This window comes from Ciconia boyciana, chromosome 9, assembly GCF_034638445.1.
Source record: "Ciconia boyciana chromosome 9, ASM3463844v1, whole genome shotgun sequence".
In the NCBI taxonomy this organism is placed as follows: domain Eukaryota; kingdom Metazoa; phylum Chordata; class Aves; order Ciconiiformes; family Ciconiidae; genus Ciconia; species Ciconia boyciana.
This window is the reverse complement of record NC_132942.1, coordinates 32,666,341-32,682,717: the sequence shown is the minus strand read 5'-3', so window position 1 is coordinate 32,682,717 and position 16,377 is coordinate 32,666,341. Positions and strand designations below refer to the sequence as shown.

The 16,377-nt window shown below is 37.3% G+C and overlaps 1 protein-coding gene across 8 annotated transcripts in view; it reads left to right on the top strand.

Annotated features, from left to right (window-relative positions):
- The window catches only part of LOC140656552 (uncharacterized protein F13E9.13, mitochondrial-like), a 57,093-nt gene that overhangs the window by 4,198 nt on the left and 36,518 nt on the right, over window positions 1–16,377 (top strand). For all 8 annotated transcript variants that reach the window (XM_072872426.1, XM_072872425.1, XM_072872424.1 and 5 more), the window contains 3 exons: window positions 4,604–4,784; window positions 12,415–12,565; window positions 14,725–14,852. In XM_072872426.1, coding sequence (XP_072728527.1) covers window positions 4,604–4,784; window positions 12,415–12,565; window positions 14,725–14,852 — 460 coding nt within the window. The remainder of the gene's footprint in view (window positions 1–4,603; window positions 4,785–12,414; window positions 12,566–14,724; window positions 14,853–16,377) is intronic.

The following is a 16,377-nucleotide window of genomic DNA, read 5'->3' as shown; positions in this document are numbered from 1 at the left end:
AAGATGACTTGTCTGGCACGTTAGCAGCTTAACATAATAAATATGAAAGATTTGTGATGTTAGAGCACAGTAATGAAAACAAGTGAGTGCTCAGTTAGGAAGCCATCTGTGCTCAAAATGTATATGCTTTGTACTTGTGTGTTGCTAAACAATGAAATTCCCTAGACAAGATTTTATAAGCAGCAAGCTATGAGGCATTATGTAATTTGTATCTGCTTTTGTTTAAGAAAAATGCAAAATATATATTCAAGTAACTTTTATTCATTCCATTCACCGTGAGTGATGCTTACTTTGTAGCCAGAAAATAGAGCACAAGTTCCTACTAATTTAATTGTTATAGATCACGTTACTACTAGTTGCTGTTATGTAGCTGTAGGTACTTGAGTAGCCGACATTAAAGACAGTTAGAGATACATAAGTAAAGCTATTTCTTTAAAAAAAAGCCCCAAATTATAAAGATACATTTAGTTGCAAATATTATGGTGCTTACCACACAAAATTTTAGGTTTGCTTCTTTTACCAGTGCTATCTCTGGAGATGCATTCATTGCTATTCAGATCCTCCTGACCCTTCTTTTGTCTCTGTACCTGGAAGGGTAGTTGCTAGTACATGTTTTACGTTGATGTTTTTAAAAAATGAAAAGTTTCAAGCTTATTACCCTTATGACTACAATGACAGTTGGAATTCAAATTACTTAGAGTTTAATAACAGCTGAGACAGAATAAACTAGTATTTCTGCATAGAAACATGTAGGCAGTTTTCACTTGGATTACAGAGGTTAACATTTCAAATCTTAGCTATATTACAGTAAAATAAAATAGCAGACAAACCTCCCAACAACTACCTCATATGGTATATACAGGAGAACATAAGGTATCTACTTACCTATATTAAGGCAGTAATCTCTTGCTCTGGAGGTAGAGTTTTTAAAGGAATTGCTAGGAAGCTGTGCCTAGACACAGCAAATAAATGCTCTACAAAGGCACCTGATTTCCTTTGTAAGCGGCACATGACTGTAGTAGTAGGAAAGCCTGTAATTGTCTTAGTGTGTACCTGAGCCTATATAATAATGGGGATGGTGCAAAAACCCTCTTTCTTCCTGTAGGAAAGAGTAGCTGTTTTAAGCTTGCAAAGGTTTGCATTAGCATGTATGTGTTTGTAGGTAAAGCCTTTCTGTTAGGGGAAACAGTGGGGTTAAAGTTGCTCTAGGTAAAAGTTAAGATTAGGTAGATGCTGAGTTAAAGCTTGTATGATTGTTATACCTGTTGTGGTTTATAGTGTTGTGACTGTTTTTGAGGCTTTTCTGCTGTGATATGTGTGCATGCGGCTGAAGTGTTTTAAGAGGTTACTTCTATAAGTGGAATAAAGCTAAGGAAATTATTTTTCTATATAATGGGAGAGCTATTTAAATGACCTATTTTCCAGTAGCTAACTGTGATACAAGAGGCACTTTGTGCATATGTAGCACTTCAGAAGTCATTCAAAGTAAAAAGGAAATATATTGTTTGAGAACTACTTATAATAAGGCTACAATATCTAAGTGACACTTAAATCATCTTAATATTAAATGGAAAAGGAACACAAAAGGTATTTGCTAGAGTTTTATCTCATACTATCCAAATAAATTCTGCTTTGGAGGGTGTAATACAGTAGCTGTTCCCGCAGACTTCTAAACTATAAGCTTAAGTTCCAAGAACTTTAATTTAGCATAACTGTTTTCTTTCCACCATTTTAATTAGCTGTCTGATAGTACTGAAGTCTGTTTTATATACATATCAATTCAGTAAACACAGAAATCTGTGGTGTTATATTTTTATATAAAATATGAAAGAAAGCTTTGAGTTAATGCATCTGTAATTCAATTCTCTGTATTGCAGAACATATGTTGTTCTTTTTTAATTAAACAAAACATAATATGCAAAAGAACAGAGTCTATCGGATGGTACCAAAAGAATAACACATTATTAAAGTAATACCAAAAATATTCACTGTAACTGTGGACCTTGAGGCCATAGGAAGAGACAACTGCTGAAAAGTGAATATAGTAAGTTTAAGGCAGAAGAGAGAAATGTTGGAATCCTCCCATATGCCTGCATTTTGAACTAGAATTCAATCAGATACTTTTTATGCACAGTAGTATGGCTAGGGTTTTTAATTAATTTTTAAATTAATTAATTCATTAATGTATCTAATGGAATAATTTACTTTATGCAAATCTTGAGCTGTCAAAGTAGTAGCAACTCAGGGAAAGCTCAGTTTCACTGAGGAATTCCTGTGGAATTCTCCCAGCCTGTTCTCCTGCTTTTTCGGCTACTAGCGTGGCTCTTCAGGAGCTGAGCATCTGAAGCCCCCTTCCCATATGCCTTTCTTCCTGCATGTCCTATTGATTCTTCACTGCCTGAAAGCCTGGGGCTTCTGGTTTGCAGGTCTTAGCTCGTTGCCCTTATGATAAGCTTAGAGTTTCCCAGATATCCAGGTTTTGGTGAAGTCTGCCAAGTAGAGCATTCTTGAGCCAAGGACCAAGGGCTTCCACGTTTTGTGGCCTCAAGGAATTACCTGGTTTTGAGGGTTCATTGCGTTTTTTGAGTTTGTTTTGTTTTGTTAAAATATTATAGTTCTACATTAATCCTTTTGCCACATACTACTACTGACCAACTTTGCATTCTTGCTTAGACTGACCTAATATATTTTTGTGTACAGAGGGCAGAAGGCTAAGGGATTTTTCTTTCTGTTGGTACCACAAAGGATTCAGTAGTTGTGCCTGAGGTACAAGACCATTTGGTCAGTTCAGGTTTGGAACAGTCCTGACCTCATTCCAGAGAAACTGACTGAACGTTTGTGATTTTTTTTTTTTTTTTTTTTTTTAATTTCTGAAAATGCTGTGGGTTTTCTAAGGACTGGTTGTTATCTTAGTCATATGGCTACCTCCCACCACAGGTAGAGAAGTGTGGATGTTAAATTATACATTGAATTGGACATAGAAACAAAATCAGGGACAGATGTTTTGGTTAGTTGTCATATCTGGTTTTCCTTTGTCTAGCTGAGGTTTTCTTGGACTGGAATTCTGTAATTAAATATGCTGATGAATGGAACCAAATAGTGCGTAGGTCTAATGTTGAGTGCTCATAATATTAGATCACTTTTTCCATTAATAGGTTGTGTCCTTTTGTTTTTAAGGCAGCATGTATTTTGTGTATTTAAATACTCAGCTGTAAGTCGTTTGGTAAAGGCAGCTGTACCCTGGTGCGCTGAACCTATGTGGGTCGTGTTCTTGGACTGACCATATTGTTCCACCGGATTATTTTCATTCTCAGTTTTCCCCATCCTCCATGTTAGGTGTTCATTTATGATGTCTGTGGCTTAGCCTGTAATTTAGCCATTAAGTGCTGACTGCGTTTTATATACTGTCTTATCTTTTACTGCCAAAAGGGCTTCTACACCTCAACAAAGATTAAAGAAGCATTACATATGAAAGTTTTTTAAAAAGGAAACCTTTTTTCCCTTCCTGATTCTCTATGTTATTATTAACCAAACTTCTTTGTTTAATGTCTAACTGTATTTTTTTCCCCCCAAATGTTCTTCGTTCTATTCTGGTTCAGTTACAATATCTTTGAAATGTAAAGCTCTCATTTTAAAGGATTAAGATGTGTGATAAAACTCCAGAGAGAGCGGAATTTATTTTCTATATATACAATTAATTTGTCTATTAAACTTTTTGTATTTTTAGATTGAAGCAGGTGAGAAATTTCTAGCATCTTTTAACATTCTCACTGCAAATGTGAAACATCAGGCTTGAAATATGTTTCAAGGCTATACTTTTGCTCTTGTTATTAGTCCTTGACAAAATTATATATGATTTGCAGTTGTTGAAAACTTTCCGGTATATACTATACAAAGATTGGAAAAGTACAAGGTACCAGATGAGGTACAAAGATTTTCAATAAATCCTATAAATTATATCAGCAGAGTATTTTATCATCACTCCATTGTTTGCTAAGAGTATGTCCGTGTGGAGTGAGAGGTATAGTAGATAATAAATAGCAATATCTTTCTTCAAGTAATTCTGAATTCTGAATGGGAGAAATATCAATCATTAATACTATGGTATTAGGCACAATAATAGTCAAGCAAAAAATTCCTTTATTTATCCAAAATAACACTTATTTTCTGACATTAATTGAACTGAAAATTGCCTTGATTATCTCTAAATCCTCCGTTATCCAAACATACTCAATATCCTATATTCCACTTGGATAATTGAAGTTTGACTTTACACTGTTTTTAATGAAGTATAAGATTTAACTCATTCGCCTATAGTTCACATTTTAGGATGGATCAAAGGAAACCAAATTGATGAATGTATAATTAAAATCACATTTATTTCTCTTCATGATTTCCCTGCAAATACCATGCTGTTGATGAAAGCACTTCTATAAGTGGTTGTATGCATCAACACAATTTACTGTAGATAATCCTTCCTTTGAAGGAAAACCTTTAAACTCCTGTGCCTTTTAATACAAAACAGTGTAATAGTAAACTAGCCATGGTTTTTAAGTTCCTTTTTTTCCAGTTTAGTCATATGTCTTTATAATAATCTCCACAGGATGGCTTGATAGTAGAAAACATGCATGATCGTCCTTACACGGTGTGTCCTGGGCCTGAAGTAACTGCAGCAATGACAGTCATTAGTGCTGCAGTGAGACAAACCTGCCCCCATCTCGCACTGGGTGTCCAGATCCTGTGTACTGCAAATCAACAGGCGATAGCAGTTGCTCTTGCTGCAGGTAATAGAAATGACTCGTCAGTTATTACTGTTGTTTGCTATGGCATTTACTCTCTGCAAATTGTGCATTGTACTAACATAGATACCATGAAAAATGAGACATGAAAAGCTCACTGTACCCTGAAAAAGCAGAAATTAGATTTTGAGAAAGATGCCTGCTTGATTATAATAGATGATACTTGCGCACTGCTTCAGTTGGAGGCAGCTAAAAATCCCAAGGCCTCTGCCGCAGCTTTCTAGGTGAAACCTGTCTAAATATAATGATTAGTTTAAACCTACTCATGTCTAAAAGCCACCTTTGGTGTAACTCTATTTACTTCAGTTAAATTATATTTGAGGATCAATTTAACCCACTGTGGTTAAGCATCCTGTTTCAGCATCTAATTATATGTTGTTGCTACTACTGTTATCCATTAAAACTAAGTTTTCATTGCCTTTTTTAATGAGTGGATAGAATGAAGCTTTTTATATAATAACAAAAAATTGAGTGTACAGCTAGCCAAACTACTTAAAATTAAATTGCATTTGGGGAAATTAAATATAAATTAATCTATCTTTATTGCATGAATCCTAGACTTGCTAACCTTTCTGCTCCTACTGCTTGCTGAAGCAATTTTAGTTTTTCATATGTAACATTCCATGATTTAAAGATGGAGGCTGGTTTAATGTGGAAGGCTTGTACTTCCTAAATACTTAATAAATTGAGGGTTAATGCCTGGTTTTTGCCCAAATTGCATATGTGATTACAGTGAGGTAGCACATTTTTGAATGTACAAGTTTTATAAACAGTTAGAATTTTGAAAGATTGCAAAACTAGAAGATGCTGGTGTTAATTGAAAATCATACTTCGGGTGAAATAATGTAGGCTAACTTATCTGCAGTGGCAGTTTTAATTATGTTGAATATGTTCTAAAAGTCTTAAATTCCTTTTTTTCTTGGGGGAATTCCTGTTAGTAGATGTGTTTTGAACTCAGATTTGGTTTGAGTGCTTTAAAATCAGAAGTTGACACTTCCAAGGTATCTAGCTACTTGACAAACTGACAAAACCTGATTTTTATTGCTGCAGTAGAACCTGTATGAAAACCTAAAATAAAAATGCTAACAGAATCCAGTTTTAGTTTTTAAGGATTGTACACATGTAGGATACTTGAGGTACATAGGCATTTGCAAAGATATTTACACATCTTATTTTTAAAAGCAATAGTCAAACTGTTAGTGAGTTATGCATCCTCTTATGAGCAAAATTGATCACTAAATAAGGGATACAGTGTGGGAACAATGTATTTCTCTTACTTCTCAGCAATTATTAATGAGGGAGAGAATTCCTGGAGGGCTTGGGTTTTGCTCAGCTCTACTACTGTTCTGCACTATTTGGTCTGTAACTGGAGAACACCAGCTAGGAAAGGCCTGTGTTTAACGCATTTCAGTGCACTTCTCTAAAAATGATTTTCTCAAGTTCACTGAACAGGAAAGCAAAAATAAAAGAAAATAACTTTAAGCAAAGCCATAGTGAAGTGAGTGCTACTTTGTAGGTAGCAAATCTTTGAGCAGTTCTTCAGTAGCAACTTATTAGTGACTTTAACATCAATACAATTTTAATAGGTGGCTATTAATAAAGCAAGCCCTGTATGCTTTCACTACAAAAAATACTTGCTGAAGGTGTTTTAGCTAAAAAGCATATGTAGCATCTCCTGCTACTATGCAGTCATTTCATTTTCCCTATGGAAACTCCTATCTTGGGTAGAAATAACCGTTCTGAAGAGAACTGCACAGGGAAATCGTAAGTGGCCTCTAGGTGAAGGTAATGATTTTATTTTGTAAAGGGGGAAAAAAGTCAGCAGGGTTACAATGTGACTAGAAGGACCTCAACATCAGCACCATGTGGTTATGCTAATAAACATGTTGTGGGTAGCCAAATAGTAACAGATGCAATTACTGAGTTTTCCTAGTATATTGACAAGGTATTGGATAAAGCTGAAAATAACAGTAATAAATCAGGGGATGAGGCATCTGAGAAGGTTGAGAATTTTTTTTAGTTTATTTTTGTTCTTTAGGAAACATTTATTTATTCAATTAGGCACCTAAAAGAAGGAATGCCAGCAAAAACGTGTTCATGCTGGGTGCTTCAGCACAGGTATGAGGCAGTGGTAGGAAAATAGTGGGGGATCTTGAGGAAAAAGGGAACCACTGCATCTCTACTCTTCTGACAGAAACAAGCAGTTCTTCATGTTATCAAAAAACAACTATTGAGCCAAAACAGTTGTTGCCAACATCTTCCCAGCTCCAAAGGGTTATTGCAGACTGTTACACCAGTGCTGAATGCTCTTGGTTCAGCGCACCGACAGGTCCACCGCAGGGGGCTGAAGGAGGCAGTTGCCCAAGGGCATCCATGCGGCAGGCCTTGGCACTCTCCTGCCACGGGCCTCGCTGCAGGGCCCGTGTTCCGCCTCCGTCTGCCCCACAAACCCTTGTCACTGTGTCTGATGTTTTGCTTTCGCTTTTGACTTCAAGAGGTCATGTTGAGAGCTGCCAGATTTCCCTCTGTTCCTAAAGGCAGATATGGCAACGTTAGCCCACTCAAAAATTAGTGTCATTATATACACAAATAGTGGGGGAGATTCATGTCACACCTTTCTTTAATATTAGAGTCCTCTGCTGCTCAATTTTTATACTCTTCTAGTATAAGCATTTTAATTTAAAATACAGTAATGTCCCTAAGGAACCGTAGACTGCAAAACATAGAGACAATACAGATAGTATAGTTTTGTATTTATATTTTTGACTGGAAGCCATCTTAATCTCAAATATTTATTCTCAGAAAAACAACCCTTCTTAATAGTTCATTTTGATTACATCCTCCAAAGACTGTATTATCTTCCTTCTTTCCTAAAATGCTCTTTGTGGAGAAGCAAGTCAGAATTTGTTTGCTAGGGTTACTTTTCAATTGGTTCATTATTAACAGGGGTACCATGTGGTTTTTAGAGGTGTATAATTTCCTGTTTGTAGTTTCTGATTTAATTAACTACATCTGCTCGAGGCTGAAACAGAATGATGTATATAAGCACGTTCTGTGAGCATTTGTAGAGGAGGGAAAAAAATACAAATGCTCCCTTATTTATTTTTGTTTAGCAGATATTACTGGTTATCATTTCTCAGTGCTCAGGAATGTCCACAATATGTTCACTAAGTCTAGGTCAGATTTAGGCATAATGTTTGGTTTTCCTTACTTATTTATCAGTGTGTCTTGTTTCCTGAAGTTAACCATTGTGTTAATTTTATGTACTCGTGGTGTTTGTTGTTGATCTACTTCCAAATTACATGGAATTTCTTTTATTGAAAGTTTGCTAATTATAAAGCACTATTCATATTAGAAGGGACTGTTGTGTCTAAAGGAATTGCCCAAAAGCCCTCAGCTGCTATTTGTGTTTTTCCTTGCATTAGTGAGATGTTCTGCTTGGCTCTAATCTATCAGTGTAGGTCTTTGCAGAAGAGATGCAGAGCCTTTATAATACAGGGAGTAAATGCTGGTGATACTCTGTTTATTGTTTTGCACATTCTGCATGCTCTCCATCACCAACACGTAGCAGCGATTGAGAAAAAATAAATAAGTGGCCCATCATTAATCTAATGGAGACAAAGTGAGAAGAAGGATTTCAAGAAATATTGCCATTGTGGAACATTGGCCTGGCCATCTGCTGATCTTGGAGGCATAAAACAGTCCCCATAGCTGTATCTCTGTAATGATGCACGGGAATGCTTCTGATACTCCAGGTGCCCCTCCCTGTTGTATCTTGACTCCACGGGATGGAAAACCCAGGCACGTGGTCCAGAGGCAAGTTATGCTCTTGTATTCTGGACAGAGCTTCAGTCTGGGTGCCTGGGACCAAGGAGTGTAGGGTCTACTGTAGAGTGCAACTTCCCTACACCCAGGTGAGCCTGTGTTACACTCGTCATGAATCAGGGCTCAGTTTTTAAGTTTATCTTCTCTCTGCTCATAAATTTAGAATAGAATAGTTAAGCTGGAAGGGACTTAAAATAATCATCTAGTCCAACTGCATCTCTACCTCACTGTGAAACTGCCCTTTTTTCCTTTAAGGATCATGTTACTGAAATCCCATTTCTGAAGTAGTCTTCATCAATGATAATGACACAGCTGGTAGGTGACTAAGTGAGGATTCATATCAGAAGATATCCCAGGTACCCAGATATCTCTGTCTTTTATAAATACAGCTTTGCTGTCTGAGACTGTTCCTTTCCCTCACCCACCGGCACAGATATCCTCCACGGGAATTTACTTGCTACAGCCCATGATACTGTTTAAGGTGAGATAGAATTGGGCAGAGTCGTATCTTGCTTTTTTGTTTTTCTTTTTAACTGCCACCATATTAATGCTGTGGTGGAGGGAAGGCAGCTAAGCTGAGAACTGCAGCAGAGGTGTGCATGCCTTGGGAGCATCCACAGGTGCTGCAGAGCAAGGCAGCAAGTGCTGCAGACTCTGCTGGAGACGCTTCTCCCAGGCCAGCAATTCCTGCGGAGGGTGGAAAGAGCTGCTGTAAGACGATGTCCTGAGTAGTAAAGGGTCTTTGCAGCACGGAGACTGTATGCCTCTAGAATCAAAGCAGGCAAAGTCAATACTCCTCTGAGTTTTAATTTTCAGCACAAAATCAGTCTTTGAGATTCTTTTTGAATTAGGAAGGCAAAAAGAGCTGGGAGCCAGGATTTACTACACATACAAAACAAGGTATCACCAGTAAAGTTACCTGCAGCATCTTGCTGTTGTGTAAAGGCAAAGATGTTTGCCTGAAGTCCAAAATTCAGCAGCAACCAGGAGCTGCTGCCTTGCAGAGGCCAGATCCCATTTCTGTGAAAGCAGTAAATCCTAGCTCCCAGTTCCTTTTGACTTTATAACTCAAGGAAGGAACATACCTAAGAAAGGGCATCCAATGGTTGCATCCAATTCACTGTTTTGTGGTGTTAAAATGCAGTGATATGCACATTTGCAGCATTTAAGATGGATAAAGTAGAAGTACCATTCCCTCCATCAACTCAGTCTTGCAGTATTTTCTCACCCAGCAAAAGAAGTGTTTCAGTCTGTCATTTTTTTTTTCCTTTTAATAATAATTTATCATGGGATCGAAAGAAAAAAATAAAGCTTTTCTCTACAATTGATAGACCTCCACAGCTGTTTAGGTAAAGCTGTTTAAGTAGGATTAAAGTAAGTGGAGTAACATTAACTTTTGAAAGAGACAAGCTCTAGTTCCTTGAACAGGCCCTGCAGCAGCTGGTTACTTGAATCCATGTTCTTAATATAGTCTTGAAGTTTTGTTTGTTAGGTTTTGTTGGAAATTTCCTGTTCTTGTTTTCCAATGAGATTACAAAATTTTTTTGTTCCCATGTAAGTCAGAAATGGGACTGCCTATTAACTATTCAACGGCTATTACTTTTCAACTTGCCAAATGTGAAAGTAAGCAATAGTATCATTCTCACAATTTCATGACCATAAAAATGAATTCATTAGCAGAATGTGATTATGGCTTCATAAAACAGAAGGGTAATGATTTGGTGCCTGCACGTATTACAGTTGGTTAAAATTTGTATTTTCATAGCCCCCAAAAACCCAGATAGAGAGTGCAGCCTTGTTAAACTAAGTACAGTTCTAATGTTTAGCAAAAAGTCTTAAATTACTAAGTTAAGGAAACACAAACCAAGCATCAACAAACAACATGTAAGCAGTAACTTCAATAAATGAAATTACTCAATGACTAGCCCCTGTCCTGAGTTAGACATTAGGATTGCTATGAAAATGTAACATATCTCTAGACTCATTGACAGTCTTATGATTAGAGAAGAAGTAATTTTTCTTATTTAACTGTGAATTGTACAGTAAACTTGGGTGATTTAAACAGAACCTATAGCTTTTTTTCCTAGACGCAGAAATCTCAATCTAGCTATTGCACTGTGTTTACTACCCAATGTCTGCTAGCACCTGTAACTATACTTGTAGCACACTCTTGTCTTTGGATCCTGAGAATACTCCATGCTTTTCACCCGCTAATCTCAAGGCGTAGGACAGCTCGTATTTGATTTGGCATCCATCTGTGATGTTTCTTGTTTGCTGGAGTCTGTGTTGCTAAGCAATACAGGCTCTTCTCTATCAGGCATAAGCTTCTGTTTCTGCAACTTCAGGGCTTTTGGAATGAAACTGGAATTTTAAAATAAACAGGCACCTTGTAATTTGGTAAATACATTTTAAAGATCATTTATGTTTATATTTGAAAAGTGTTAAGGTGAGGCCTCTCTTGCCTAAGCAGTTCTCTGGTGGGTGGGATTGCATCCTTGATGGCTGCTTTCACATGCATTGGTTTCTTTGGTATGATGTCAGCTCTAATTAAATATGCAGCTGACTCCAAAGCTGGAGCAGCAGCAGAGCTTCAGAAGGGCCTGGAAGAGACCTCTAAAGTAAACTGGAAGAACAGCAAAAGCTGCACAAGATGAGTGCAGAGCTTTTACATGTATGTTAAGTGACAGGTGAAATAAACTTAAGGCTATGAAAGACTGGAGAGAAGAGGAGAGTACAAAAAGGGAGTCCATAATTCAATCTTGTGCCTCACAGCTGTGGGCTTATTACACCATGGCCCAAGGCTTCAGTATTTCAACACAGATATTTCAAGGCCGCATAGGGGGTCCCTGAGAGTAGATGAATGGCCTGTGTGAAGTCATTGCTATTCGTAATCTTCCTCTTAAGTATCCATCCCACAAAACCTTCCTAGTGCAAAAAAGGAATGAATATGGTGGAAACTGCATTGCAAAGACATGGTAGAGTTGATGGTCAGAGTAAGTTCAGAGTAGAGTGGAAAATGTTTCACTCTTCCCAAACCTCATCTTTTTGTACCTTTGGCACAGCTCTAGAAGTAACCTGTTGATGTGGTGCTGTGTAGAAAACAGAAGCTACATTCAGATGCAGAGTCAACAGGTTAATATGCCGCAGGCTGTGTTTTCTTGCCTAGTTTCCTAAAGAAAGAAGACTTAATGCTATTCCTCTGTCTGTGTCCATGTCCTTGATGCTTTTTGACCTGATGGCCAACTTCAGGCATATTTAACAGGGGAATAGATGTTGGGAAAGAAGTAATACAATGAAAGAGTATCTGGAAAGAGGGGAGAGACCCAAGTTAATGACCCTTTTTAGAGAGAAGACACATTGTTAGGACAAAGGAGCTGTGTTTTGACCTACATGCTCCTCTGTCGGCAGGTGCCCACTGGCACGTCATGGCAAGAGGCAAGGCAGGGTGTGCAGCCGCCTGTTCTGAGCCACACGGGAAGAGACTGATAGGGGCTGAGAAAGAGAAGGGAACCATGGGGATAGGGAGAAAACTGGTGGGCTTTATGGGAGAGAAGGGAGTTGAAGGTAGTAAGATGGAAAGAAGAAGTCAGAGAGAATATGGGTGAAAATAAAGAATGTAAAACTTAAATATGTGGAAAAGCAAGGTTGGTTAGTCCTAGAGCAACCTATATGGAACAACTTGTGTTGGGATCAAGTAAGAGGGGCAGTAAGGTGGGCTTTTGTTTGTTTTTAGTATTTCTGTTTTTCAGTCTTAAGTTTTAGCTAAGATATTGCTAATTTTTTTTTTCAGGTCTTGATTTTATCCGGGCTGAAGGGTTTGTGTTTTCGCATGTTGCTGATGAAGGGATTATAAATGCCTGTGCAGGTAACCTGCTACGATACAGAAAACAAGTAGGAGCAGAGAACATTCAGATTTTTGCTGATATCAAAAAGAAACATAGGTAAATACAAGCAATAGTTTATGTAAATATGAATGTAATAATTATCTTATATTTTTCTCCATTTTCTGATTTTTTTTAAAATGCCTATTTAGTGTCAGGAAAGTTAATAATATAGGGGAGAACTTTATTGTTCAAGCAAGGTCTTGCAGTGCTATTAGGGCATATGTTTAAAAATAAATTTGCACCTGTAAGCTGCAGGTTGCTGCATCTGTGAAGTTTGCAGTTGTTTAACCTTCAGGATTTATAAATGCAAACTGTAGAAGTTTTGCATCTGGTATTAGGTCAGATATGTATACTTGTGTATATGCCTATTATGTTTAAAGAAATTTTGTTTCTGGAGGCTAGGCACCCAGGGTTATTTTTAGTTATGCAAGCAGTTGCGATATAAAAGCATCCAAATCATATTTTGGCATTTTAAAAAGCTATTCTCTTTTTTCTCCTTCCTGCCAATAATACTGGTTTCTTCTACTTAAATCAGTGCTGTCTATGTACGGATTATGTTCTATGATTATCAAACAGAAGGAACTTATGACAGATGAATCCAGTTTCTTTTCTGCTGATACTTTATCACAACTGTCACATGGTACTTTCAGCTATTTAGATGTCACTCTTTGGTTTTTTTTTTTCCCCAGAAGAACTGCTTGAGTATTATGTATTATACATGTTAAATAACCTAATTAAAATGTTTGTGTGTAGTATGTGGGTAATCATGAGAATAACCAAGTCTGGAAGATTTTAAATACCTAATAAACAGGTAATAAATTTCAAAATAGAAAGGAAACAATGCCGCGTGGTCAAATTAAGTTTTTAAGGTCCTTTCAGAGTGTTTTCTTTCTAATGATTTCTTTATATATATATGTCTGTATATATAAATAAAAATACATTGCATTAGACTTTTTATAAAAAATTGATTGCATCGTGATTTTTTTTTTCTTTGTCTTGACAATTGATGAATTGATATTTGAATTGTACTTCCTGTTCAAAGGGTTTGCTTTTTAAGAACAGAAGAGAGGTTTTTGTTTCAGGCAGATTCATAAGCTGAGAAGGAAATGTTAAACAACTTGTTGGTTGAGTCTTTTAATGTAGAAAAATATGCCTGCCACTGAGAGCTGCTAGCCTTCTGTTCTTTAAATGGGGCGAAACTATTTTTGTAGTCTACTTGCTGTGTTACGGCTACCCTCCACGTGCTAGTTTTAGGGTGCCTACTACTCTTAAGTTCCGTTTCAACCTCATTGTATGTATTAGGTACTTAGGCCTGCCTCTCTCCAGCTGCAGAAAGGGAGTTAGTGTACTTCCTTTTGCATCCATCGCCATGAGTGGAACACACTGCACACACATGCTGCCTCTGAATATGGCCAGAACACGGCCCCCCTCAAAAGCGTTGTCCATCCAGGCTGATCCAGGAAAGAGGTTGGCTCCATCACCACTCATCACTGCAACATGTTGGCCATAGCCATTGTTTTCTACTTAAATGGAAATATAGAAACAACAAAGTCAGGTGTTGAACCAGCAATGGCTGGAATTCTTTCAAAGTTTAGAACTGTTTAATTTAAAAGCTGCTATTGCTATAGGTTTCAGACAAAGTATGCCACCCATATATCAAAGACGGCTGTTGCAAAGCTAGGTTGCAGGTAATTGATGTTTGTAACTGCTGCGTAAGATGATTCCTGTGATTATATCATAGGTAATAACTATACTTTCTGTTAGTTGGACTTCGTGAAATGAAGTGGAGGGTGTTAATTCTGTTCTAGGCAACAGAATCTGATTTATGAATGACTGCACATCCACAACTCCCACTTGAAGTCAGAGAGCTGTGTGTGCTCAACACTTCTGAAATACAGGTGCTCAACATATAAGCAGCTGTCTCAATTGACACTTGGTAGTTCACGCTTAGCAATCACTCTTTAGAGACAGGAGACCCAGAGCAATAGACCGATCAGTTATGGCTCCCTGATGGAAAAGGTTGGGGTTTTTCCTCTTGTTTGTATTGCAATTTTACTTCCCATTTTAAAACAGGACACTTACCCTCTCTCACAAAGCCTGCCTTTGGTTGTTCTGACAGCGGGGAAGATGAAGAAATGCAGTCTAAACATTCAACAAGATGGATAATGAATGTGTGTGTGGACAGTAACCACGGGGTACGTTCCTGCTGTTTACAGTGCTCACGCCCTGACAGCAGATGTCGGTGTGGCCGAGACGGCTTCGGCTGCTGAGCTGTTCCTGGCTGATGGGGTTGTACTGACTGGCACGGCTACCGGCTTGCCCGCAGATCCTCAGGAGCTGAAAGGTGAGAGCTGTCATACGAAGGTCGAGCAACAGGCAGTGAATCAGCTTCTGGATTAATGTAGAAAGAAATCTATATATTCCTTATCCTTAAGGAAAAAAAAGAGGGAAGAAAAGTAACTCGCTGTAGGGTTTGATTTGATACAGCAGAACTAATGTGATTGAGGTGCTATTCAGATTGGCTGTCATATGTTTCTAAATGACAATTTGGTGAGACAAAAATGAAAATTATTTCAAGCTTTTATAACACTGAATGATGCTGAGGCTTAAATGAAAAAAAATGTAAAAAATGTATGTAAAACATTAAAAAAAAAAGACTGTTCCATTTCTAAAAAGTCTTAATATAAGAAAAAGCTACTTTATAGCCTCATTAGAAAACTAACTAACTATAAATCTTTCCATTGAAGAGTTAAGCATTTTTATCTTTCACTATGAAAATGGAAGTCCTGCAAGAACAGAGGCATTTTGATAAAGCAACATTCCAAACAGGAATATCAGGGAAAATACTGCCTAGAAGATTTTCAGAAAGAATACAAGTTCATTGGGAGATAGAAAGATATTATATCAAAATAATTTTGAAATGGTGTGGGCTTTTTATCAAGGGAGAGTCATTTGACCTATGAGCTCTAACCTTTGCAAAAGTTTTATGTGATTCTTCATGTTTTTATATTGGCATAAGTTTGGGCTGTCTTCATGAAAATGGATTGCTCCCATGCTAGGATTAAAGTTCTATCATGGGGGCATTTGATTTTCATCACTAATTTTAATTTAGATTAATGGCTTGAATTTGAGGGCCTCACTGCATAAAACAGAATGTGTATTTTTTTTTTTTAGGTTTTATTTTTGCTGGCGTGCTTAAACGTAGCATGTTTTGAAGTTCCAGTGCAGAGTGAATTGTATTCAACTTATGTTAGCTGATGAGGGTGAAAACCATACTTTACTTGCCATAGATACCTGGATCTCAAACATCTTTTGAAATAACATGAAATCATACAGTGTTTTCAGGGGTTTACCTATATCATACACGCTTAACAGCATTTAAAAGGAATGTTGAGCTTGTCAAAATGGGCTTTTATTTCATACATCTTAAACTTTTTGCCAAATAGGTTATAAATTACTATGCTTCAATCACCAATGTTAAAAAGAAAATGATGGTTTGTTGTGAATATAGAACTCTTGAATTAGTTGGGTCTTTTGGTACAGTAAACTAGAAATGATACATGGAACAGGTGACCCTGAAACCTAGGCATACTTTCAAAACTAGAAAATTTTGTTAATCTAGAGCTCCATCCTGCCTGCAATGAATGCCTCCACCACCCTTAATGCAGATTAAATAATTTAAAAAAGGATTTGATAAGACTTAGGGCAAAATCCTAGCTTAAATTCTGCTTTCACAAATGCACATGCAACCTTCATTGATTTCCCGATTCAGAGAGCAAAACCTGACCTCTAGGCCCACAGGGTTTTTTTATCACAGGACTCCAACCAGACAGCACCATGGCTTCTGCTTTGCTTTCATGTGAACAAAC